This window comes from Astatotilapia calliptera, chromosome 5 (assembly GCF_900246225.1).
Source record: "Astatotilapia calliptera chromosome 5, fAstCal1.2, whole genome shotgun sequence".
NCBI classification, from domain to species: domain Eukaryota; kingdom Metazoa; phylum Chordata; class Actinopteri; order Cichliformes; family Cichlidae; genus Astatotilapia; species Astatotilapia calliptera.
The window spans coordinates 29,992,384-30,018,182 of NC_039306.1; the positions used below are offsets into that span (position 1 = coordinate 29,992,384).

General features: G+C 42.4%; 5 protein-coding genes across 6 annotated transcripts in view; 3 read left to right on the plus strand and 2 right to left on the minus strand.

Moving 5' to 3' along the window:
- The window catches only part of zhx3a (zinc fingers and homeoboxes 3a), a 41,641-nt gene extending 27,865 nt beyond the window's left edge, over positions 1–13,776 (minus strand). The window contains exon 1 of the mRNA XM_026168799.1: positions 13,755–13,776. The gene's annotated coding sequence lies outside the window, so the exon portion shown is untranslated. The remainder of the gene's footprint in view (positions 1–13,754) is intronic.
- Positions 8,326–10,492, minus strand: mafbb (v-maf avian musculoaponeurotic fibrosarcoma oncogene homolog Bb). Its single transcript, XM_026168804.1, has one exon. It carries the CDS (start codon positions 9,903–9,905, stop codon positions 8,943–8,945), a length of 963 nt encoding a protein of 320 aa, XP_026024589.1. The 5' UTR covers positions 9,906–10,492; the 3' UTR covers positions 8,326–8,942.
- LOC113022893 (DEP domain-containing mTOR-interacting protein) lies at positions 12,082–14,771 on the plus strand. The gene is made up of 9 exons (XM_026168807.1): positions 12,082–12,361; positions 12,471–12,649; positions 12,787–12,910; positions 13,066–13,244; positions 13,396–13,605; positions 13,724–13,858; positions 13,983–14,053; positions 14,258–14,362; positions 14,469–14,771. The coding sequence occupies exons 1-9, from the start codon at positions 12,126–12,128 to the stop codon at positions 14,592–14,594; spliced, it is 1,365 nt and encodes a 454-aa protein (XP_026024592.1). The 5' UTR covers positions 12,082–12,125; the 3' UTR covers positions 14,595–14,771.
- A 105-nt stretch (positions 14,772–14,876) lies between these two features.
- On the plus strand, positions 14,877–19,353 carry adnpa (activity-dependent neuroprotector homeobox a). The gene is made up of 4 exons (XM_026168802.1): positions 14,877–15,246; positions 15,683–15,796; positions 16,435–16,527; positions 16,652–19,353. The coding sequence occupies exons 2-4, from the start codon at positions 15,689–15,691 to the stop codon at positions 18,983–18,985; spliced, it is 2,535 nt and encodes an 844-aa protein (XP_026024587.1). The 5' UTR covers positions 14,877–15,246; positions 15,683–15,688; the 3' UTR covers positions 18,986–19,353.
- Positions 19,354–19,832: 479 nt separating this feature from the next.
- LOC113022892 (bcl-2-like protein 1) lies at positions 19,833–21,758 on the plus strand. Of its 2 annotated transcripts, none has more exons than XM_026168806.1 (3): positions 19,833–19,893; positions 20,442–21,016; positions 21,124–21,758. In XM_026168806.1, exons 2-3 carry the CDS (start codon positions 20,465–20,467, stop codon positions 21,250–21,252), a joined length of 681 nt encoding a protein of 226 aa, XP_026024591.1. In that variant the 5' UTR covers positions 19,833–19,893; positions 20,442–20,464; the 3' UTR covers positions 21,253–21,758. The 2 variants fall into 2 exon arrangements, with proteins under 2 accessions (XP_026024591.1, XP_026024590.1); XM_026168805.1 differs by having other exon boundaries at positions 19,866–19,989.
- The last annotated feature ends 4,041 nt before the right edge of the window (positions 21,759–25,799 follow it).

Genomic DNA, 25,799 nt, shown 5'->3' on the forward strand with positions numbered 1-25,799 from the left:
TCTCAGAAGTGTGACTGCAGCCTAAGTCAATATCTACAGAATGAATTCAGCAAAAGGCGCGCCGTATCCGAGGAGGGGCAGCTAGTTAGCGGTGGTGGTGGTACTGGTGGCGCAGGACACTTTTTTTTTCTTTTTTTTTTATCCCGAGTCAGCAAGGGTAAAATGTCAAGCATTTCTTAGGGAAGCGGCTCCATAGGATTCCATTCGAAGCTTTAATCTTAATTGAGAGCATCGCACATTGATATTCCATAGGCCTCTTTGCCCTTCGCCTCTCAGCTACTTTCATTTAGAGGACAGCCGTACTGCACTACAGCATGGGGACTGCTTTGTCAGACAGCCAAAAGGCCAAAGGCAAGGTCAACTTCTCTGTGTAACAGTGGCTCAATATGGAGCGAAGGCGTCACCTCTTTGATGCTGTCGGTGCTTTTGTGAAATAGTTTTGGAGTTTTGCTAAAGTAAAACAGGATCAGATTTATTCCATCCTGGCTTTAAGTTGGCAGGAAATATCACGGAGGACTCGTGCTCTTGTTTATTATGCTAGGAGTTAAAATTTCAGCAGCTTTCTCAATGTTGATCTAACAAACCACTTCATTCCCCAGCAGCTAGAGGCCATACAGGACACATCATTTAATGCAGTTAAAGAGTAAAAGAAGACATTTCCATATTGAGGACTGAGAGGGAGTCCATCGCAGCCATCAAAGAGGTGATTCAGTCAAGAGAAGAGAGAGATCTTCTGCACACTGTTAACTAGATTCTGAATAATTGCTGGACTCTAAAATCCAGCCTATTCACAGAGGAAAACATCGGTGCCACTTGGATGTCAGAAAGCTCCCAATTTGTCTTTCTATGCTGGGTTCAGCAACATCTCTTAATCCTTAAACAAAGGGGAAAGACTAACTGGCCCAGCAGATGCAGATGTGATAAAGCCCATGTCATCAAGTGAGGTGGAGATAGGAGGAAGGTGCGGGGTGGCAACTCTCGGCTGTTGCTGCTCCTGTGGGAAGACTTGTCATGCCACCTTTCCAGAGGTGATGAAAACAGATAGAAACAGAGACAAACACACACACACACACAGAAACTGTTTACAGTTAAGTACACAACCCCTATCTGTGGGACTGAGGACTGAGCTCGCCTCCATTTCTCATGCTCCTGCCTCAGCCCACTGCTGACACAGATGTACTGTAAAGAGATAGCAGCACAGATAGCTATGCGTGTGCGTGTCAACGTAGCCCCGGGGGGTAAACTAGTCTGAAAGGGCAACAACACGCCGTCGTTCTGCACACGTTTTTCATTAATCTCATTTATGTGACACATTTGGGAAGCACTCGTTGATTCAACCACTCGAGGTATATTCTGCTGATGAAACACTGACTCTGGATTGAAGGATTAGTCCTTTAAAGATCTGTTTTACTAGCACATAATTTTAAAAAACAGGTTCTTATAGAGGGGCTGCGGCTTCTGACAGATTTATCAGGTAATCAGGGTTTGTCAAAGCTTCAAGAAGCCACTCCTATTTCAAAGTCTTCTCCGCCAATTCTGTGGGAAAGCCCAATGCCCGTGTTTTCCACTGCTTCTACTGTTCAACCACAGTTTGTCTTCACCAAAACAAATCAACACATTCAGCCTTCAGATCCATTGAGACAACAAAGCTACCGGACTCCTCAGCAGGGCATTACAAATAAATCTTTAAAGGCAGAGTCCACTTTGTCACACACAGGCCAGTAAAATCCATAGTGAGACAGCTATTTCTCAACCTACTCTGAAAATCAGTGGACCTAAAAACGAATTTACTTTGAACATTTTGTAACATTTGGTTCCCCTTTAATTCAGAGGCAACCAGTAATAGTTCTGAGAATGATTACACAGTCAACATCTCAAAATATTTGTCATTGCGACAATGTTGATGGTTTCATTTAAGCCAGCTTGACATAAAAGAAGCAGTTTCAGATTTGTGTGGAAAAAAATGATGAGCAGGGTCCACGCGTAAGTCAAGGCTGTCCCTCTCCACGGGATTTAAATATAGCCCCACTCACCATTACTGCTGTCACTCACAGACTTACGATGACCTTTTGACCTTGCCTGTAAAAAAAGAGACTTCATGCTGACACACTCACTCCAGATGCAGTGCAGCACAGAGACACAGAAACACTTTTTTTTTTGTCTCTCTTGGCTTTGAAGTTTTCAGCCTGATTATCTGCAGCAGTATCGTTTTCACTCATTTGTCTGATTTTGTGATGTTAGATCTGTTCTCAAGAAGACGGCGTAAGCTTATGTGAGGCTGGCAGGTGGGGGGATGCCCAGAAAAATTGGACAGTTCAGTGTTTCTCAGCCAGCGCAGGCTGAGGTTTTCAGGGTTTACATGTCAGAGGGCACAAACTCCCACTGTCTACAGCTCCGAGGTGCTGCAGGATACTGTGCAGCCACGTGTGGGCGGTGTGTTCCTTTACACTAATCGCATTCGATTCTTTTTCGCTGGTTTGCTGCGTTTCTAAAAATGATTTGCGACTATACGTCAGTGCCTTCCAAGCTCTTGTTTGCCTTTTAAAGGCAGTGGAAATCAGTTGCATTTCATAATAATCAATAATAAGAGATATAGCTTGAGAAAGTTTTGAATACACATGCCCCTTGGACAGTTTCACAAAAGCTCTTAAGGCTGCTGTAATCAATATTTTTTCTTAAAGTATCTCAAAGTCAGACCACCACTTTGGTCCAAACTTAAACACGTCAACTATTCTCAGGTGTATATTTTGTAGAAACAAACATAGTGAGTGAATATATGCTTGATTGTAAAACCCAAAGCTCCAAATGAAGCCCTGTATCAGTTGGATCTGTTAACTAATAAGTTTGATATGTTGATCTAAAGCAGGTAACGTGGCCCTGCTGTTTTCACACTGTGCTTTGGTGCAAAAACACCAACAAAAACTGTTACTGGAGGTTTAACGCCATAAAGTTATATTTTTTGCATGCATTGTCTGCATTCATTACTTTTCATCATGCAATTTTTACTTCTGCTTGCAGCCATCGCGGTGAAAGACAACCAGATTTGTTAGACTGATGTGACTGCTGGCAGCCTCGAACGCTTTATTGCGAGTGCAATATATCTTAAATTCAGTGGGAATTGTTATCACACGCCCAGTCGACTTTGTTGTTTTCTTGTAACCTTTCTTTCTTTCTTTTCTTTTTGAGAAGTTGGGTTTTCTCTCTCTGCTATTACAGAAGCCAGAACAAAGTACTTCCTGTATCTTGGCCACAAACAGAGCAAACAAGTACATGGGTTCACTGTAGGATAAAGGCCTGCAGCCCCTTAAATAGATCCCTTATAAGCTCTGGGTTGCCCAATAACAAGCTTTTCTCCTTGACACTCCAACCACAGCACACAGTTGGTTGTTCCTCAGTTATTTTAGCTGAGGCGTCACATCGAACATGATGACAAAGATGGCCAAAGAATCAAAGAGTGGGTGTGTGAACAGTTCTCTGCCAAGTCCTCCAGCTGCATATAATGCAGACAGCGGTGCTAAAATCAGCCAAAGGGGAAAACAATATGACTTTAAGCTCAGCCAAAGGCCTTCTGTGAAACACGAAGGAAGAGTTTTGACACAAGGGAGATGATAACGTGACACATTAGTGGGAGAGTGACACACCCAATTCCAGGGAGGCCTCTTAGACTTCACCAAATGTATGACACTACAGCCATACTCTCATGTCAGCAACACCCACAGAAACTTATGAAGAAGGGTGTCGAATTATACATGTGCAGTGACAGCTGTAATTTCTGAAAGCTCTAAAGATTCAGCTAAACTTCACAGTTATTAGTTATTTTTCTAAAGGATATATTTTGAACTGTTTATTTTTCTTCATCTCATTCCTCTAAGCACAATGTAAAATATGAGGTCAAGACCATGAAACTCCTGCTCTCTTTAACACCCCCACTAAAAAAAAAAAGCAGTTTCTTGTCTTTCATTTCCTAACAACAGCCAGAAGTGTTTATTTTCTCATCTGCTGGGCTCTTCCCAAAAACCAGAGTGACCCCTTTACTTTTCCCGGATGCAAGTATGTTATAGACCAGAGACCCAATAACGTCCCCAGGGGCTGGACCCGCTTTCCAGGTTGTGCTAAACATACTGGTGTCTGAGCAACAGTTGACCCTTAATCAGCAAAGCTTTGTCAACAGCAACTGTGAGCTACAATTATCTTCCCTAGATAGGTAGGTAGTGTACTGGGGTCCAGGCGCAGTGGAAAGGGAAGAGGCTGTCGTGGGGGGGGGCTGACTTAACCTCGGTGACTCGTGTTTCTACTGTGCACTAATGGATGCCTGTCATCATTATGGACAGAAACAGGAGGGCGCCTGCCAGCTGTATGACCCCCATAAAACAGAACAGGAAATCCTTGCAGGGATTGAAAGGGAAAGACTCTTCTCTTCTCTTCTCTTCTCTTCTCTTCTCTTCTCTTCTCTTCTCTTCTCTTCTCTTCTCTTCTCTTCTCTTCTCTTCTCTTCTCTTCTCTTCTCTTCTCTTCTCTTCTCTTCGACCTTCATGAAACCATGCGTATCCATGAAAGGAAGGAAAGTTAACATGTGGAATTCTAACCATGCAAGTAAAATGATTAGTAATTTTAACATCAACTGCAGAGTTAATTTACCCCCCCTGTTGTGCACTACAGTGAACCCTCAAGCTCAGGCTGTTTTATAATGGTTCTGTCATGCTGGGAGGAACCTGTATAATTATTACATACAGTGCATCACCTTTGCTCTGTAACCAAAGTCCACCGTCTGTAATGTGACAGGACTTTGTCTGACTTCTCTCAGTGGTGTCCACTGGAACGTGACAAGCACTTTATCAGAGGGCCTTCCTATCAGATCCCCAAGAGTTCATGCACAAACACGTTGGACACAACGTCCCCAGGAAGCCAGATTCCTTATTACGCCAATAAGACCGCTTTATTATGTTCCTGGGGCTACATATTAATCCACTCTGTTGAATCCTTCAGAGGCCATCATGTGATAACTTTAGTCATTACCAGTAGTACAATCATAATTACACTGGAATCATTCAGGATGTGGCAACGGGGGGGGGGGGGGGGAAACTGCTGTTGTAATCAGCAGCCACGACAATATACTTCTGACCAAAAAAAAAAAAAAAGATCGTCACAATCACATGATTTTATTTTAAAAAAGTGTGTGTGAGAGAGCAAGAAGGCGCACGCACACGCAAAGTCCTGGATTTGCATACGCATGTCTCTATGTGTGCTATGTCCATGGAGATGCCTGTGTGCGTGTGTGATCGCTGCATGATTCACAGTGTCACAACTGTGCGCAGTAACGACTGGACATCCTGAGCGGAAACCACAGCCATCGAAGTTGCGTTTTCCTGAGACACACAGGCTAACACTCTCACAGAGAGTCACTTGACTGGACCCTCATATAGGAAGTGAAAGAGGAAGCCCGTCGTCCATCCTGTCCTCCATCCCAGCCTTTGCTCTGCACTTCACGTGAAGTCGCTCTTAGCGACGATCGCTCAGTATGAGGCTTTGCTATTGCAAAACAACCGTGAAAAAACTGGCTCAGGCTGGAACTGGTTTGTTATTTGGGGGTGAGGGGTCAGAGGTCAAGCGTCTGGCCAGCTGACATTTAGCTACGGAAGATTAGCGAAAATCATTACTGTAAAGGTAGAATTCACTGATTGATCAACAGTGTTTAAACATTTGCTCAGTTGATCAAATGATTGTGACTTGATTTGAGCAAAACATCCATTTGGTATCTAATCTCTGAGCGGCTTTGTTGCATTAAGTCAGAAGCCACCCCGACAAGATACTGAGTGTTGAAAGAGTCACGCTGCACCAGAATCAGTTGAGCTGGATCAAAGTAACACTGTCAAGAGGAGAATGGGTATAATATCACAGATGGAAGTGATAAGTGATGTTCAACTGTGGGGTCTTTTTGGCTGGGTCTTCCCTCATGGCTCGAGGCCTCTGGCTGTGTTAGTGTATGAAGCCTGGCAGCCTGCATTCCTGTGCCTCTCCCATGCACACAATGGTGAGTAGCTGCAGCATTCCACTGTCTGTGTCCGCTGTCTGAGACACAGCCAAGTCTTGGCAAACCCTAGCACTCAGGCAAGAGGTTGGCACCACATTCAACTGCTTATGATGAATCCGTCCGAGTGTTTCCACTGCACACCATTCCTTCAGGTTCTCTGTGTGTGTGTAAAAGTGTGTTCTGGTTAAATTAAGACAGAGCGTCTCATTAAACTCTATGAAATAACGTGTGTGTGTAAAAACTAAGCCCTCTGCAGTAGAGATTTTTTTTTTAAATTATAGGCATGATTATGCTTCCTCTTTAGCATGCTTTATCATTCATCTTGCAGCCATTCCTTCTCGCTGTTTTTAAAAAATGCAAGCATGTCTGTTCTAAGCCGTTTTCACTGCTCTTCATCATTCTCTTGCTATTTGCTTTCTCTCTTGTTCTGATGCCACAGCCGTGCAGACACCTTTCCCTCCTGCTGACTCAGTAGCCAGCCTCAGGCGCTGTGGGCTCAGGGTGTTGGTGGCAGGGAGGGGTGAGTGGAGGGGAGAGGAGGGGGTGGCGGCGGCGGTGGTGGTGGTGGAGCGCGAGGCTCCCACATCAGGCCCCAACAGCCTATCACATGCGAGGGAAAAGAGCTGGCTAATCGTTTCTACAATGGCACCCTGCGCACTGTCACACAGTACCACAAACCGCTTTCCTCACCAACACTTCTACTGTATTATTCCACTGTTGCTTGGAAATCCACGTGTGATGTACGCAAGTGCGCAAACACACAACCGATAACAAAGCACTCTCCTCTAAAAACCACATTTTTGTGAGAGGCATAAGTGTGCGCAGTGTGAAGAACATGCAAGTGTACATTATCACAAGAGCATTGCACCAAAAAAAAAAAAAAAATCTCCACTACCGCAACTATGCAGTTACACACTGAAAAATCTAAATTTTATATAATTTTTAAAATAATTTTTATGTGATTTTAATCACTCACTTGATCAGTGATTTGAAACAAATCAACTCATTCAATTATTTTATTTTCTCTGTTTTTCGAGAGCAGCTATCTGAATAGGTGAAGTGTTCATGCATACATGTTTGTTTATTGTTCACAAATATAGGCTCATTTTTACAAATGACAGCCACAGATTAACCCTTTTTATTAGGATTCAACACCGCAGCCGTCTAGATATCCTGAGCTCTTGTGATTAGGCCTGTTTTCAGATAGAAAGTGCTTTTGCACCTGTGCTGTGACTTCAGGCCTGCTTTGCTTTAACAGAGGGGTGAGGTCAAAACTGTTGGTGGGGGTCACACATGAAAAGACAATCTGGTTTCCAGACTAAAGTGAGCCACCTGCCAGTCCAAACTCTCACTGAAAGGGAGGACGGTAACAAAGTCTCGTCTGACACTGAAACACTCTCCAAGATATTCTGTGCAGAGGTAATCACAGAGGTTATAAACTCAATTTACAATGTAACCACTTATCACAGATTATTACCCTGGCCTTGGAACTACACGCTCATTCAAATATTGTTGTAATCTTAAACTGAGAATGATCAGTTTAAGATTAGGAAATTCCTCATTAGGAAATTCTCCTAATGATTTAAATTTAAAACAAAACAAAACACCAAGTTGTTGAAGCTGGCCAAGAGAGCGCGGAGCAGTGTGCCGTGGTTGTTGTTTCTCTTTTCCTCTGTTAATGAATGCAGAGGTGTTTGTCCGAGGAAGAGAGGAGAAGGGAAGCCTGATTTCCACTCCATTTTATCTGTGCCCCACAGCCCCGGCTAGTTAGCGCCCTGTGCTTTCACATGCTGGGGTCCCACAGGAAGCAGTACTCCATGATGGGCAAAGGTCAGGGAACGAGAGAAAGCCACTCCTCATTTCATCCGCCGAAACTAACTAATACACTTTGTTCTTATTTGTTTTTTGGAAGAATAAGAAAATAGGAATATTATGATGAGGAAAGTGAACTTTGCTCTAATTTAGATTTTTGTTTATGTGCTTATAGTCTTTCAGTTGCAAATGAACCAAATTACTTTCATATTTATACACACTATGCACTAGCTGAAATACTGTGATACCCTTATTTTATGTAGCATGTACAAATAGTAGACTTTGGTTTTTTTTTCTAGTATTTATCTTCTTTTTTTTTTCTTTTTTGCTTTTATGTTGTGTATATGATTATTAATGTGTTTGGATGTCTCCAAAAACTACAGCAAGCCACGATGACAAATGTGCAAGTGGAAGTAAATGTTTCACGCGGGTAAAACATTTACTCGTGAGAAGATGAGACACGATTTTAAAATGTCACAATAGGTTTATTGATCCATAGTAGATGAATTTAAAAAAAACCCAACAAACAAACATTGTAGATGAAAAAAATGAAAATCTGCATAATTATTTGCATAACTGTGTATTACATTGAAAAGAAAAGCAAATAAGGAACACATCTGTCCAGCAGAATCAGCTTCATAAAAACAATAGACGTGTGCTTTCTAACATTAGATGTTTTCTATATAAAGAAAGGATGAACACGAAATATAATCCTGGCTACAAAAAGCAAAGCAAAGCAAAATCACCAAAATGAAGATCAAACAATAAGTGAAGCAAAACAATATGGTTGCATAATTATTCAAAGCAAATATCCTCTGATTTCAAGTACGTCCTCTGAGACAAAATACAGATATGTCTGTATAAAATAAAGACATCTCATACATGTCCTGCATGCATGCTTATTCGCAAATTTCCATTCATTATTTGTTGCCTAGTTGCATCTATTACAATAAGTTGAGTCGTGTCCTTTATGCCCGAGATTTTTTTTTTAAACTTGATAAATCCGTGGAGTTATTTGGTAAGGAGCAAGGCGACCAGGTGGCCAACATGCCACCCCTCATACATGGAAAAGATTCAGTTCTGCAGAAAATCTACAAACTCACATTAAATACTCTGGTGAGGATGGGTTGTCGCTGGTAGACCCTGTTTCGTGGTAACAGTTTGCACCGGACAGTTTTTCACATTTAAGTTTATATGCGTCCCTCTCGCGGATCAGCCTGTTGAGTTCATGTTTCAGCTGCTCGACCTGCGACAGCAGGTTCGTCTTCTCGTGCTCCAGAATGTGTTTCTGTTGCACGCGCTTGTAGCGGCAGGACTGCGCGTAACCCCTGTTTTTCAGGGTCCGGCGTTTCTGCTTCAGACGCATCACCTCGTCCTTGCTTAGGCCTCTGAGAAGCCGATTGAGCTCTCTGACTGACATGGACACCAGCTGATCGTCTGAGAAGTGCATCTCGGCGTTGGATCGCCTGTCGTGGCGGTTGTGTTGCTGGAGATGGTGGTGCGCACCGAGGACCTGCTGGGCCTCCGGCGACTCAGGGGATGCGCACCCCATGTCATCTTTGAGATATGGGTCTTGGCAGTGGCTGTTGGGCATACCTTGCATGTCCGAGTGACCCGGAAGACCCGGGTAGTGCTGGACAGGCTCGTTTAGGTGGCCGTAGCCATCGTAATCAGCCGGGAAAGGTGGCGGATTGTGGCCGTGGGGCGCAGATGGGTGTCCCTGCTGCGCTGTGGCTCCGATGAGGGCCTCCATCGCGTCTTCGGGTGTCAGGCCAAAAGCCTGAGGGTACATTTGCTGAGGATAACCCCCGTTGTTGGGTATCCAGAACTGGCTGTTTTCGACGTTGTTTCTGTGGTCGTTAGGATTGAGATTTGGCGATGAAGGCACAGAGTTGCAAGGTGTGCTGCCAGGAGTGGAGGAGACGGAGTCTGGTCTATGGAAAGAGCGATCCAGCCCCTGCATCGTCTCCTTCTTCACGCCGAACTTCATCAAGTCATAGTCGCTGACGAAATCCATGGGTGGTTTCTGCAGTCCCAAGTGTGAATGCGCCTCAGTCGTCATGGTAAATGGAAAGCCGGTCTCTTTAAAGAGCTCCAAATGTCCACTGATATTTCATGCAGCCAGTGAAATCGCAGTCACTTGTAAAAAAAAAAAAAACAAAAACAGCCCAAAAATAAAACCCGAATAATAATTTTTTTAAAAAATGAAGTATTTCCAAACTTTCGATCACAAAAGGGGAAAACACCACTCGTGAAAAATAAATCACAGCAAAAAACAGGAGAGCGCCTTTTTCAACTTTACGTTGAATTGCGACGTCGCACCGCGCAGCTTGTTTGGCTTTAGGAACTTAAAAGTCCGGTGATGCCAACAGACTGGACGCAACTCTGCCTTTTCAGGAGAAGCGCACTTTCTTCATAAAGCTGCATTGTGTGATGTCACGGCTTTCAGACTACACCTCCACCCTGCTCTCCAATGAAAAAGGGAAGATTTGCATAAAAGCTTCTACGAGCGAGTCCACACGATCTGTTCGTGATTGTCACTTGACCAAAGCCTATAAAGGTCTGCTCAGAGGCGCAAACTCCATTCTGTAGTGTCTTTTGTGTTTAATTTCTTTATTTTTATTGTTTTATCCGCCCTCTATTTCGCATATTGCCAATTCACCCCACAGGAAAAATTATGCACCAAAGTGAATTGGAGCCATGAGAACAAAAAAACAAAAACCCATAAAAACAAAACATAATCGTCTGAACGATAAGGATATGATTTCAAGGATTTTGAATAAATATACGGCAATGAATTTGTCTATTAAAAACTAATATTGGTTGTGAACTATAATAGAACCATACATTTATTTTCCATCAGTCACAATTTGCTGCAAATTGGTTTGTGGTAATTTAGGAATTTATGGTTATTTATACGTCATTATTCATTAAGAAAACAACAGGATGCTGTTAGAAAATTCATTTGACCCTACTGTGATTGCTGTGCTCCTTGGTATACCCAGGTGAATACTGATATCTTGTGGCCAACTGCCTACACTGCAGTGGCTTTCATAGGGATATGGTATATTCACTGCTTTGTTGCTTTTCCTGTTATTAGATTTAAATTGTGAAGCTCACATTTTAATGTACAAATATATATTTGTTCAGTCTTCACCGCTTATTTTTTAAGGCCAAATACATTTTAGATGCATAAAACAATGGTACTGCTACTTTAAAATATATACATATATATTTTCCATTTTAATTAACCAAACTACATCTTTAGGGAATATGACTGTATTACAGATGCAAAGCCTCATCACAAAGAAGTTCCTGAGGGATCCCACCAGAAGTCAGCAGCTCAGCAGCAGCTCTGACATAACAGATACCAGGCTAACCAGAGTTAAAGCACAAACGCACAGGATATCGAAGGGTTAAGTAATGTTCCTGCCCTGAGCTGACCCTCTCAGGCAGCGCTTACTCCAATGATAGTGAATGCTTTACTGACAAGGTAAAAAGACTCAAGCCAAAACCAATAGAAATTGCTGCCTGAGAACGGCCAGGCATTGTTTCAGCGAGTTCGACTTGCTGGGAAGAGAGGAAGAGAGGAGACAGTGTGACTGAGCAAAAATTTCTCAGGGACACATAACAGGATTCACGCCAGAAGACCGGGGTGATGCTTTGTGGTATAGCTTGTGCTAATGATAGGATGCTCACAGCCTAAGTACACGTCACAAGCTGGCACTTCGGTTCTTTTGCCATAACAAGCATGTATCAAAACAGTCAAGTCAAAGAAAAAGCAGAATTTCTAGGCACTGCAACATCAAGTTTACACTTCAACACAATATCATAGCCCTAGAAACTCCACTTTATCTGTATCTGAGAACACATATTTTGATGCATACATTGATATTGACCTGAATCTTTAAAAACAGCTGTTTTATTTGAGATGAAGGCTAGGCTATATACCAACATACGAAGCGTGTTTTTCTAGTTTCCTGTTTTGTGAGATAACTGTAAGGTGACCTCTAAAAGAACGATGTTGCTCAAGAAACTGTAACTTATAGATGTATTTTTCAGTTTTATGTTACCAGTATTTCAGGAATGACACACTAAAACAAAAACAACAACACAATTTGATTTCAGTTATAGAAAACACAACCTAGGTGGACACATCAAGCATCACTCAAGCAAACAGCCCCGTGTTTCTCTGAAAATAATTTAAATTCAAGTACTTCAGAATTGGAGCAGGATGTTTTACCCAAACACCCAAATGAAAAACTAATATCTGTAGCACTGAATGAAACAAAACAGAAAAAAAACAAACGTCTTTGTCATTTCTGTATACACAACATTGCTCCCACATGACAATGGGGTTCTGTGTGTTTCGGTAAACATGACGGCCATTTCTAAAAGTCAGATTCACTCATTCTTGTGTCCAGTTATAAGAAGCATGGAGCGAACGAGCAGCATTAGGTTAAAGGCCATGGCCAGGCAACACAAGGCTGAAGTCATGATCGCAGGAGAACAGCTCAGGTAAGACGAAACAGATTCGCTGACGATGTCGGCAAATTCTACTCTGCAGGTCAGGTAGATGACTGATGTCAGTTTTAAGGCTCACGGCTGATTTAAACGCCACTTTAAGGCTCAGACTTCACGATGGAAAACTGATTAAGGATCGACGCTACCACTTTCGCACCTACCCTAACTGCTTTGTGGCACACGAGCTTATAGACTGGCTTGTGAGCCACAAGGAAGCTGCAGATCGAGCAACAGCTGCCAGCCTCATGCAGCACCTCATGGACCATGACATTTTACACCACGGTAAGAAGGAAGCACCAGCAAGCGCTTCAGCTAAAGAAGCTCTCCCTTCTTTAGCTGAAATTAATTCCTCTTCTTTACCTGAAGCTAAGTCCTCATGTTGCTTTCACGACTTATATTTAAAACTGCCTTTCTCTCAGTCTGTGACAAGAGGGCAGAATTCAAGGATGCCAAACTGCTGTACCGTTTCCGCAAGGATGATGGCACATTTCCCTTTAACACAGAGGTGAAAATCTTCATGCGAGGACAACAACTATATGAGCAGTAAGAGCTGGTCTGTTTGTGCTTCAAGTTTTCTGGTCTGAGACAGATCAGCTTAATCTTAGAATTGAAAGACCTCAATAAAGGTGTATCTCATCCAGGTTTTTCCTCCACTGCATGCTATTTTAAATCTGATTCTGTTTTGTTTTCTCTTATAGACTTATAGCAGACAAGAACTCCATTCTGCAGCTGAGAGAGGAGCATGGTGTTACTTATAAGCGCTCCTTTCCTGGCTGCCAGTTGATTGACTATCTCATTCAGAATGGAGAGGCAGATAGCCGGCGACAGGGACTGGAGTTGTGCCGTGCATTGCAGGAGCATGGCATCATTCAGCACGGTGAGGGGAGTTTTCATTTGCCCTTTGATGTACAGCTGTCAGTGGTGGGCTTGCCATCTGGGACTCTTGCAATCAAAAGTAAAAATACACACTGCATAGATACCATTTATACTAAGACTGCTGCTTTTTGCTCTCTCCCCAACTCCCGCAGTGGGACAAAAGCATGATTTCTTTGACAGTGGGCTACTCTACCAGTTCTGCATCAATTTCCGCCGGCGTCGGCGCCTGTCTGAGCTGTTAACTGAAAATGAGCAGGTTAATGATGAAGCTGTGATGGCATCAACACAAGAGGACAACAATTCTGAGAGTCCCTTTCTTCTACGCAGAAACTCATCCAAGGAATGCAACCGTGCATTCAGTGGTAATAAATTAATTAATTACTGAGTAAACATGAAATAAAAGGAAACTCTTGCAATTTTCACAACATGCACCTTGTTTTTTTTTTTATGAATTCTGACATCGCCACTAATATCTAATAGTGAGCTCAAACAAAGACTCCAAACAGATTACCGGTGTTCGTCGAAGTAGCTTGAGTTCCCTTCAGTTTCACTCTGCTGGATTTCCACCTCTTCAGCTGTTGTCACACTCAGCAGTACGATGCAATCCTAAATCAGGCGAGTGTTTTGTTATTTATATTCAACTGTTAAATGTTTCATAGTATCATCAAAGTTTAAATATTACTGTAATGAGGCTTGTTTGTGAAAGCACATAGACATAATCTTTTAATTGGTTTCACAGTCCTTAAAAGAAAAGTTACTTGTGAAGAATTATTGGAACCTGCTGCACCCTTTATCAAGAAAGTGTTGACCGTGAGTTATGAAAATTATACGTATAAATTATTACTTAGATTTCTGATTGGATTTAATAGCACCAATTTAGCATACCTGAGCAACATTCCCCTAAAGGCTAAAAGTCAAAAAGTCAAAACAAGCTTAACACATTAATAAAGTTGTGTTTTTCTTCTTCTTCTTAGATTAAAGTCTAAGGTGTATTTTATCTGATTGAGATTGCAGGTGATAGGAGACGCCCTGGGCTGGGGCTTTGTTGTCAGAGGCATGGCTCCTTGTTATATGCAGGCTGTTGACCCTGGAAGCCCTGCAGCAGCTGCTGGAGTTAAGGTTAAATAGCTGAAACAAACTGAAAAAGATACTTATCTTGGATCCATAACTTAAAAAAAAAAAATATATATATATATATTTTATGTATTTATTTATTTATTTTTAGGTGCGGCAGTTTGTGTGCCAGGTAAATGGACAGTGTGTTCTTTACCTGGACTACAGGACAGTAACCAGACTGGTGATGACAGGACCTCGCACTGTTGTACTGGAAGTTATGGAACCACTGGAATGACAGTAGCTATATTATCAAAGTCTGGCTCTCTCTTTGAATAGAAATACTGCATCTGCAAAAAAATATAAAATAATAATAATAAAAAAAATCAGCAATTACGTTTGATATGTGCTCATTTTGGGGGGAACTTAAAAAATGCACTTGTTAAACTGTTTATCTGACTTGCATCATGGAAAGTGTTCTAAACTGCCTAGATTGTTTTCATGAATTTGAGGGGGGAAATCGGCACAATCAGGTCAGTCAATCCAGCCCAGCGACTACGACTTCCGTCTTTTTGTAGTCGCCATTTTGGTTTGAGAGTTGATCAACGCGTTAGCCAGCAAGCTGGCCTGACCTCCGGTGCAAGAAAATCTGAGAACTGGAGGAGTATAGGTGGCCCTGGAGGTTCCCATTTTCGAAGTGTACTATTTTCATGAGCTGTGCACAATTCTACCGCTGTGTTTTGTCACTCGTCCCCCAGCTAGCAGCTCTGCGGTGCAGATGAACGAGCTAACTAGATAGCTTGGCTAGCTAACTGTGGAGCTGCTGAGCACCGGCGTTGAGGGGAGCATCACCGCCAATCTGCATGTCCCGCCAGCCCCTCTGTTTTTTATTTTAGCCATTAATGTCGTGAGATAACCCCTGTAAAGTTACTCTTCTGGCTTATTGCAAGGTGAGTAAAACTTTAAATATAGTCAATGAAAGTGGAAAGAAAGCAGCTATGCAACGCTAGTGTTTGTGCTCAGTAGGCATTGCTAAATCTGGCTAACACTGTAACGCTAGCCCACAAAGCTAACACGTATTGTAAAACTGTAATTCCCGAAAGCTCTGTGCATGGTGAACAATAGAAGCCGTGGACCTGTTCTGTTGTTAGGCTTTCTGATCAAACCCACCACTCAATCAGAAACAAGGTTGTAGTGAAGCGTCACCATAGAAACAGTGCCGGACCCCTGAAGCTCTGAAACACACAATGCCATCATAATAAACACGCTGTACTAGAGGGAGACACGTGCTGAAAGGGCGTGTTGTCTCTTAGTGAGTCCGGATAATGTGATACAGGTTATAAATGTACCTGAGGTTATAATGAAGAATTCATATCTGTCTGCCAGGAGATAATGTATCAGCTCCCGGTGAACAATCTTACAAGAATCAGGAGAGCCAGGAAACAAGTGAAAAAAGCACTCGGTGACATTGGACTTGAGTTCTGCAAGGAGGCAGCAGAGGTGAGCAAGTGTGTTTTGAGCTGCATGTGATGGATAAGAACTTTGAATAACATAAAGGTAGCATTGATGGACCAAAGACCACTCACTTGCCCAAAGATGGTTTTCAGTAAGGTGTAAGTGTGTTTGTTTTAAACCAACGTGACGATTTTAAGGCAGTTTTGATTGGCACCTAATCATCGGTGGACGTAATAAGGATAACAAATTTGTTCTCTCTCTCTCTATACATATATGTGTGTGTGTGTGTGTGTGTGTCTTTAGAAACAGCCTCATCAAGCTTTAAAATGACAGACTCCAAAGGTGTGGATACATTTCCACAGCTTTGCCTAGTGTAGTTTGCAGAGAATGAATTTGCAGTCTAATCCCTAACCTCTTTGTGTTTGCCTTTCACAAATACACTCACTAGTGCTCTGGCTTGACAAAGGGAAATTCAGTACCAGTCCCCATAAGAATAAAGGGGGGGGGGGAAAAATCAGAAACATATTACCCTTTATCAAACCCAAACAAAAAAGGGGGATTAGAGGGGACGCATACAAATTTAAAACCAAGACTTGCATATACAAATACTATACAGACATGGTAACAATGTTAAAAACTTATTTCCATTGGAGTTGGTCTTTAATATTTTAAATTTTTTGCAGGAGTTCAAAGAGTTTTGCCCTAATGAGCAGTTTGTGAAGGGCACGCTTTGCCTTGATATCTGCGCCTGGGATCCATCATACTCTAAAACACAGGTAAGATTTTATCCTATCTGAAAGACTTGCTCACATTATCATGCACTAATGTGCATATTTTTCTTAATGCAAAGTTTTTGTTGTTGTTTTTTTTTTTGATCATTTTTTTTACATTTTTTTTTAGGAATACAGATCAAAGCCATTTTGCTGCACAGAGTGTCCATTTTCTTCCAAATTCTACTCAGGCTACAAGAATCACTTCCGTAATGTGCACAGGAAACTCTTGGACAGTAAAATCCTGCTCAACTGTCCATACTGCACGTTTACTGCAAGCAAGAGAACTTTGGAGACGCATGTTAAAATATTCCACATACCCAATTCAACTCGGCACAATTATGGAAGCTCACAGGGAGCTGCGCTGGGGAAAGCTTATCTTGATAGATACAAACAGGGAAACGGTGTGGAGAAAGCAATGTATTTCTGCAAAAAATGCACATTTCGGGACACGCTATACAATGTGGTGAGAAGGCACATCTACAGGGAACATTTTCAGCATATTGTCTCACCATATCTTGGTATGGTTTCTGAGTCATCTGTGAAAAATGGTGCTAGTTCTGTTGTTGGCAACAACATCCTCTGTAAAAGATGCCAGTTTACCACTCGTACCTATGAGGCTCTGGTCCAGCATGTTATTGAGTACCATGAGCGCATTGGTGCCCAAGTAACAACCATGATTGGACATGCTAACATTATCGTCTCCAAGCCTCAGTCTTTACCAGTCATGTCACAGAAGGCTCCTCTAGTTGTCAGTAGACCTCAAACACTTAGACCTGAACCAAATGCACAGCAAGTAATTGGCTATTTAAAGCCAGTAGGCCCGGTTATTAAAAGTCAGTCTCCCATTATAGGCAGTCAGGTGCGTGCCACTGTTCCAGTACAGAGGAACAGTACAGCAGTTGAAAATGCTGGTACTGGTGTAAACACAGCCCAAACACAGAAGTGGAAGATATGTACAGTTTGCAATGAGCTTTTTCCTGAAAACTTATACAGTGCTCATTTTGAGAATGCACACAAGGCGAAAAAAGTGTGGGCGCTTGCCAAGTACATCATGAAAATCCACAACTTTACCAGCAAATGTTTGCTTTGTAACCGCTACCTGCCCAGTGATACACTGCTAAATCACATGCTAATCCATGGCTTAACCTGTCCACAGTGTCACTCTGCTTTCCACAATGTTGAGAAAATTATGGAGCATACAGCTCAGGCACACCCTGAGGAGTTTATTGGACCCCCTGGTGCATCGCCTCTAACCTTTGACCTCACCATTAAACAAGAGAAGTCCAGTAATGTACAGCTTGCTGTTCTTACTTTTAACATGAAGGAACCCATCAATGGTCAAGATCAGTCGACGCCTGTTCAGAATAGTCTTCCACATCTTGTCAAACTACCTGATCCTAGAGGGACCGATAAGAAAAGTGAACATCTTGCAGGAAGTATCCCTTCACTAATGCAAACAAGTGAGATTGGGAAGACTGTGTGTCCGCTGTGTTTCACCATTCTCAAAGGGCCTATCTCCGATGCTTTGGCCATGCATCTGAGAGAACGGCATCAAGTCCTTCAAACAATACATCCAGTTGAGAAAAAGATGACGTACAAGTGCATTCATTGCTTAGGGGTGTACACCAGCAACATGGTGGCTTCCACAATTACGTTGCATCTTGTGCAGTGCAGGGCTGTTGGTAGGAACCAAGCAACCCAAAACTTTAAACCTGGCTTGACACTTAACTCCTCTGGGGCTGGCTATCTTAAGAGGCAGCCATCAACACAGGCTATGTCTAACTCCAAGAGGATAAAGCTGGCCAAGGATGCTAAGACGACTTCCACCATCTTTGGAAAGAAGGCTGAATCTGATGGGCTTGCTCTGGATCCTAGAAGCTATGAACACAAGACTTATGAGGCCAGGAAAAATTTCCTGACTGCCTACTTCAACCGGCGACCGTACCTTTCTTCTTCTGAAGAGGACAAGCTGTCGGCGAGTCTGTGGCTGTGGAAATCCGACATCGCTACACACTTTGCAACCAAGCAAAGCACGTGCGTGAGAAACTGCAAGACCAAGAAGGTGTCGGTGCTGCTCGGCTTTGACATGCAAGCTCTAAAGAAAGTTAAGCATAACTTGAATTTTGAGGAAAGCAAAATTGTTGGTACCTCTGCTAAGAAGGCCGTAGGCATCAGTTGTCGTACTCCAAAGACGGACCAAAACAAACACAGTGAGACACTAAATTGTACCTTAAAACTTAGTACGTGCACAGAGACTATTTCCATAGACTCTGACAGTGAAACAAACACAGATGACAGACCCACTGAGAATGGAGATATCGATGTAAATGCGCACGAGAGTTTCCAATCCAAGGAACCATTAAACATGACTGAAGAAACAAAACCTGCAGATAATGCTTCTAGAGAGACGGAGATTTCTTTGCAAGATGGGAATGCAAGCCTTGCAGTGTGCCTTGGTTGAGTAGTAAAGGGGTGTATTAAAACAAAGATGACTCAACAGTTACAAATAGTAGACCAGAATGTGTGGGTCACTAAATCAGCAGCTGATTTTTTTTTTCTGAACAGTGTTGAAACGAAATAAACAGCATTATGTAGGTAGTGTTGTGTATATATTTTTAGCCATTGCTCCTTGTTAGTTTCTTCATGCACATCTGTATCACTCACTGGTTTGCTGTCACACCATATAAGAAATATGTAAACTGAACTATTTGCATATTTTTCCCCCAACTGTGACAAAGAACTGCACCATACTGTTTAACATTTAGAAAATGTAGGATATGTTAATTCCTTATGGACACATTTTAATAAAGGTGTTTGATTAATAAGAAAGTTTATTGCCGCTCTTTCTGTGCTATTAAGCTTTTGGACCAGGTGAAATTAGCTGCTTAAAGGTATTTCTGCAGAAAATGTTTTTTTTTTTAACTTAATAACAGTTTCTAAGAGTGAGAGCACAGGTATGTATATAAATGTAAATTTAAGGCATTTTGGGCAACCAGAAGTCGCACTTTCTCTTCCATGATAGCGTTAGGGCATACTGTTTTTTTCTAACATGACACATTTGTTTATAAGTTGCCCAGTGCTCCAAAATGAGAAGACTTTACAATAAGAGGCCCCTATTCATTAAACACGAACATTTAACTCACCAGGTAAAGTGCCACTCCGTATAATTTACTGAGTGTCAGTGTCACAACAGATGCATCTGCATGTTTTTAAATGAAATTTCAGCGACTTCCTAATTTCCGGAATGTCTCTTTATTTGATTGGTCGCTTTGTATGAGTGGGTGGGACTCCTGGCTGCTGCTACCGTACAACTGTCCAACCGCCAGCGTGCATCGCTACCCAGGCCACAAAGTGTGACGCTTCAGAAAGGTGCGTTTATCTGGAGTATTCGCAGCAGTAGTTTTTAAAACTTCATAGCTGCTTTCTCAAACGGAGAACAAGGTTTTGGCAGCTCTAGGTATAATGGTGAGTGGAGGCGCCGCATGTTCACGGCTTAAATAGAATTTTTAGTTGTTTATTGATTTAGTTTTTTTCTAATTTTGCTGCGTTTCATGCGGAGTGTGTGGCAGCTGGTTAGCACGTGAAGCTAAAACTGGTAGAATCCAAGCGTGCGACTTCCTAGCTGGAGCTGTCAACGATGGTTAGCTGGCATTCAGAGGCTCTGGTATAGAAGTAATGCTGGTGAACAGTTCAGGGCTAAGCTTGAAAAACTACTAGTTAGCTGCGGTTAGCTCGCATAAAACGTTATTTTCCAAATTTCTGCCACAGTTGCAGTCCTCATACATAAGTTTACCTTTTTTACAATTGGTGAAGAGTAAAGACCACGATCAATAGAGATGGATGCTAAAACACAGTTGCACGAGTTGCTAAATTTTTAAAAGAATGAAGCTAACTGCAATATCCGTCTGTGCTTCCAGGTGACCACTCCAAGTGAAGCCTAATGTGCCAGATGATACACTGGTATGACTGGCAGGAGAGATCGTGGCATTTGATTAGCCTGGCCCTGCAGAGGAGGTCCAGAGTGGAGATGCAGTGCAGGAACCGAGAGCTGGTGGAGTTCTTTATAAGCTATAAACTGTCTCAGAAGAATCACCCAACTTCCCTTCTGAGGCCAACCAATGTGGGCCAAAGGACTGAGAGAGACCTGGCCAAATCCCTGCCTGCGTACGATGGCATAGAGGCTTTAAAATCAGCTCTTCTAGACTCAGGAGAGCAGTTTGGTTTTCTGTTCACACAGTCTTTTAGGGACGTTGCTTCGCACCTCAACATCACGCCAGACACAGCCCAGCAATGCTTCGAGAGTGTGATGGATGAGTTGTTCAGGGATGGAATCAATTGGGGGCGTATAATTGGTCTGTTTGTCTTTGGTTCTGCAATGTGTCTGGACTGTATTGACAGCAATATGGGTGAGCTGGTACCCGACATTGCAGACTGGATGACTGCGTATCTAGATGATCACATTAGTCTGTGGATCCAACGAAATGGAGGATGGGTAAGTCGGCAGGGGATGAAGTTGACATGAGGTGTGCAACTTTTGTGCTTTTAAAGGGGGGGAAAAAGTCATTTAAAACACTGTCTAATCTTTTTTTTTTTTTCCAGGACCGCTTTACAGAGATATTTGGGAAAGGGATGTCTACTAGGAGCTCTGGGGAGTCTCTGAAGAGATGGCTGTTTGTTGGAGTGGCATTAGTAACAGGGCTGCTCGTTGGCATGCTCATGACAGATTAACAGTGAAGGTGCTACTTCTCTGCCGTCACTGAACACCCTGTGGAATGCTAAACCGAGGGAGGGAAGCGGTTAATGTTTACATGGAAGCCCAGTCCACATGTGCAGTGACCATAGTGGGTGGGCAAAGTCATTCTGTGAGAAGCTTCATAATGTGTAACTTGGTGAGCTGTTGCAGACCACCTGCTCGCCTTGCTTTGACCAATGTGTTTTTATTTTATTTTTAAACGCACAACAGTTTAGTAGCTGATTTGCCTGTTCAGAGGGCAAATGCTTTAAATGAACCTAATTAAAAAGGCAGTGAAAGTGATTCAGCTAGTCTAAGCTCTCTCTCTCTTTTTATCCTGTATTATTCAGGGAACAACGTGTATGACTGAGACTATGTTGTATTCCCCCCTTTAATGTGTAATTCTCAGTTTCTTTTGACTGTTCTTGAGTTTTTAAGTCTGTTTTGAAAGGTTTTGCTGAGTAAACTGTATGGAGTGCAGAGGCTATCCAAAAAAATCAAATCTATGCTCTAGCAGAGGCCTGTGAGTTCTCTTCCTCCAACAGTCCAGAGACATGCATGTGAAATTGACTTTTTCCATCTCTCACTAGTATCTAAAATTATCCATGTGCAACAGGCTACATATCCATGATTGTATTCAGTGTTTTTTTTGTTTTGTTTTTTGGCTGTTCCTCTAAGGGATCAGATTGGATCATCTGCTGCCATTTTGCCCTACTCTTAGCACAGTCTTGTCACATCAACCCCATGCAAGCCCCCTTCACTACATCTGTGGTCTGCCTCTTTTCCTCTGCTTGGCAGCTCCATATTAACCATACTTTGTTCACCAAGTCCACTAACTGAGCTGTCACTGTGACATTAACTTCTCCAGCTCTGCCACTTTCACCTTGTTCTTGTTCTCGTGTCAGTGCCACCGTCTATAAACCATACATCGTAGCAGTGCTCGCTACTGTCTTGTAAACCTCCCCTTTCACTTGTGCTGCTATTGTTCTGCCACAAATCAAATGAAGTGACTCCATATGAAGTATCTTAAAAGCTGGAATTAAATGAGATGTATTCTTTTACACAATGTGCATTAAAATCTTCTTGAAAATATAAAATCCACATGTCTTTGTCACCATATCAACATGTACACAAAGATATATACCAAGGTCTGATATACATGCAAGGAAGATATTCTGCTAATGCTTCTGGGCAGTTATTGAGTCAGTGGGTGCTCCACACCAACTGTGCATGGAATAAAAATAGGGCAACAAGAATAAATAACAGACAAGAGGAGTTTAAACAAAACAGGAGGAAGGCACACATTAAAAAGACACAGAGGACGGGTTGCAAAGTGCTTGGAAGTAGTGCAATGGACTATGTCTGAGTATAGAATCCATGTGTGAGTGGCCTGAGTGATGAGGGTTATTCAGTGGCGTGGGTGGGGTGTTGGGTGGAATTGCTTTACAGTCCAAATGGCCCAGGGGAAGGAGGTCTTTGTGTCCTAGTTTGAAGTGTAAAGATGTGTACAGTTTTACATCCTGCACAGCCTCGCTTAACAGCAGTGTTGCACTTTCTCCACATGGGGGTGCTAATGTACCACATATTCCAAAAGGAGCATTCTTAAAACTAAGCTGTGCTACTCTGCTTTCAGTTACAAGTAATTTCAGACATGACAGCTGTAGTGTTTGCAAGCTCTTCCATCACAGTTTTTTCCTTTTGTATTTTTCCCACAAGAAAGTCAAATAAGACACAGAGAACGTGAATTCTCCCAGTAATGGGTTTAATCTGTCTGATCACACACCACAACAAGTAGTTAAATCACCCACTTTCCACGCTAGAACAGCTTTTCACAAGATTATTCTGCGAGCTCTGGATGATATAATGATAGTACGAATGGGAAAGGAGACAAGCAGTGAGGCAGCGGGAGAGAGAAGGCTCTAACGGATGGCCTTGTGAGTGAACTGGAGAAGGCCTGTGGTTGCTAATCTATCCCCGTCATTTGTTGCCATTTCCCCAGAGCAGAGCTGACAGCTGCAGCAGATAAACAGCAGATACAGACAGTTGAGGAAAAGAGTATAAATTATGGATGTGCTTGCCAAATCATCTTATTCCTTTAAAAAGAAAAAGATCATGTCTCCCCCTCCCCCCCCGCACTTGTCTCGTGTTTGTTTTGCTCACGATAACTCCTGCAGAGGTGAGCACTGCGGATTGGTCCACTTTAGTGTGGTTTAGAGTCAACTTTGAGTAGATGCTGTAAACGGATTCAAATAGAAACCCACCCTCATCTCGCTCCGTAATTTCACAGGGCACTATCACAAATTATTCCCATAATCAAGGTCTTTGGGGAATCAGTTGGGTTATGTATTGTAACGGTTGGCTGCTAATGAATGAAGCTGCACTAGGAGGAAACATTTTTCATATTATTTTTTCTACTGTGGATTTTTTAAGCGAGTTGAACAAAAAACAAGCAAAAAACGCTTCTATTGATAAATTCTGTCAAAGACTTGGTTTATCACCAATACACCCAGTGGTGCGTGTCATGCAGCGTTATGAGTAGGTGACTTGCCCAGATGTTCACAGGGCCGTACTCGCCGAGATGAAACCAAATGCATAAAAGAAAATCTTATTTCTCCTCGAGGTCTGCAGTGAAGCGTGCACGAATCAGTGGGCGACATGGGTGATAATTTATAGATTTGTCTCGAGGGAAGCATTCTGTGAGCGTACTCGCAGATTATGAAACATGATAGGATTCACTTGGCCCAAACATGACACACTGGTTTTGTAACCAAACTGTTCTTCTACACCCCAGTGCCTATTCACATACAGCACCCAGTTACCGGTCCTTCAGATGATTCCAGTGATATGTGTGTTTGTCTTTGACACCTAAAGAGACACTGTGGCCCTCAATGACTAACTGACAGGGAGTGTTAGAGTGGCGGTGCCAGCAGCAGGTGGATGGTTTGGGGTCTGTGGCCTCAGTGATAACTTATCAGCCACCCCCCAGTACTGAGCGAGCAACCCCAGCCCTGCTGCTCAGCATAAAAAGTACACAGACATGTATACACTAGTATTAGGCGTTTCTTACATAAATGGTAAATGGCCTGTATTTGTATAGTGCTTTTCTAGTCCCTAAGGACTCCAAAGCACTTTACACAACCAGTCATCCACCCATTCACACACTGGTGATGGCAAGCTACATTGTAGCCACAGCCACCCTGGGGCGCACTGACAGAGGCTGCCGGACACTGGCGCCACCGGGCTCTCTGACCACCACCAGTAGGCAACGGGTGAAGTGTCTTGCCCAAGGACACAACAACCGAGACTGTCCAAGCTGGGGCTCGAACCGGCGAACTCCCAACTCTTGAGCCACGATCGCCACGATAACCTGTTAAGGCAAGAGTCTGTTAAGACCCTGAATTCAAGGTGTTTCTTTGCACAGAACAATATGCATCTTGCGTTTTGTCATAAAATTGTGCCAGAGAGCTTTGCCTGTGTGTACTAATTTAACCCTAATAGGGCAATGCTGCTGGGCAATGTGTCCATTATCAAACAGCCTGCCCTGTTTGTTTTTTAAAGCCATATTCCTCTAGAAAAACAATCAAATCAGCTCCAAGTGTCTGAATATTAAAATATTAATATTATATCAACTTAAAAAAATCATTCTTTAAGTCTGTTTTAAGTAAATGCATGTACCCTTGTACTTATAAATAATTTTAGGCATTTAAATTTTAGTTTATCTGGATTTCTTTTTTTTATTTCCTGCTTCTCCACTTGCTGTAGCACAAAGGTCAGAAACTACAGAGAGGTAAGCCAAAAACGAGGCTGAGGAGTCAGTGCACCTAGATTGTTAAGTGCTTTGCGTTTGTTCAGATGACAATGCATTCAGCTGGTTAACACAATCACAGACGTTCTTACACAGCACGTCTTTGAATGCTGTCCCTCTAGGGTTTTTCAAAATAAAACATAATGGCACCTTAATATGTCACGCACTGTTAGAGCTTAAAGTGAAAAAGTAAAAGTCAAACTAGCCCTTGTTTATTAAATGTTCACAAGTCCCTCTTAATTCCTTTGTAATATATTTTTACAATTTTGTCAATCTAGCCGTGATCTCGTCTTTACTTTGTTAAAGTAAATTTGACTGGTAATAGCCTGATCCATTTACTGAAGTAAGAGTTTCAATGTTGGTGAGGAAAATGTGCATGTGTGCATTTTTTTTCTTCTACTTCACTAAAGGCAGAATTCACCTCACAATCTACATGTGCTCGGCTTTCTTTGGCCTACATGGGCAAAAATAAAACACGCAAAGGGCAGCGACGTCATGAAACGTATTGTTGTCTTCTGATTTCTAAACACGTTCTCTGTTGTTTGAGACCTTTGACATGAAAGTGGAAAACTGTAAAATTGAAACAAAAATCCCCTTCTGCACATTCAAACAGAGATGAGTAATGAAAAGTACAAACGTGACCTCGTGTGTCCAGTTGTGCTGTAGCTCGTCTAAATATAAAAGCAGCCATAAGTGGTGCACTTTAGTTGAATGTTTGTCACTTATGCGGAAAAGACG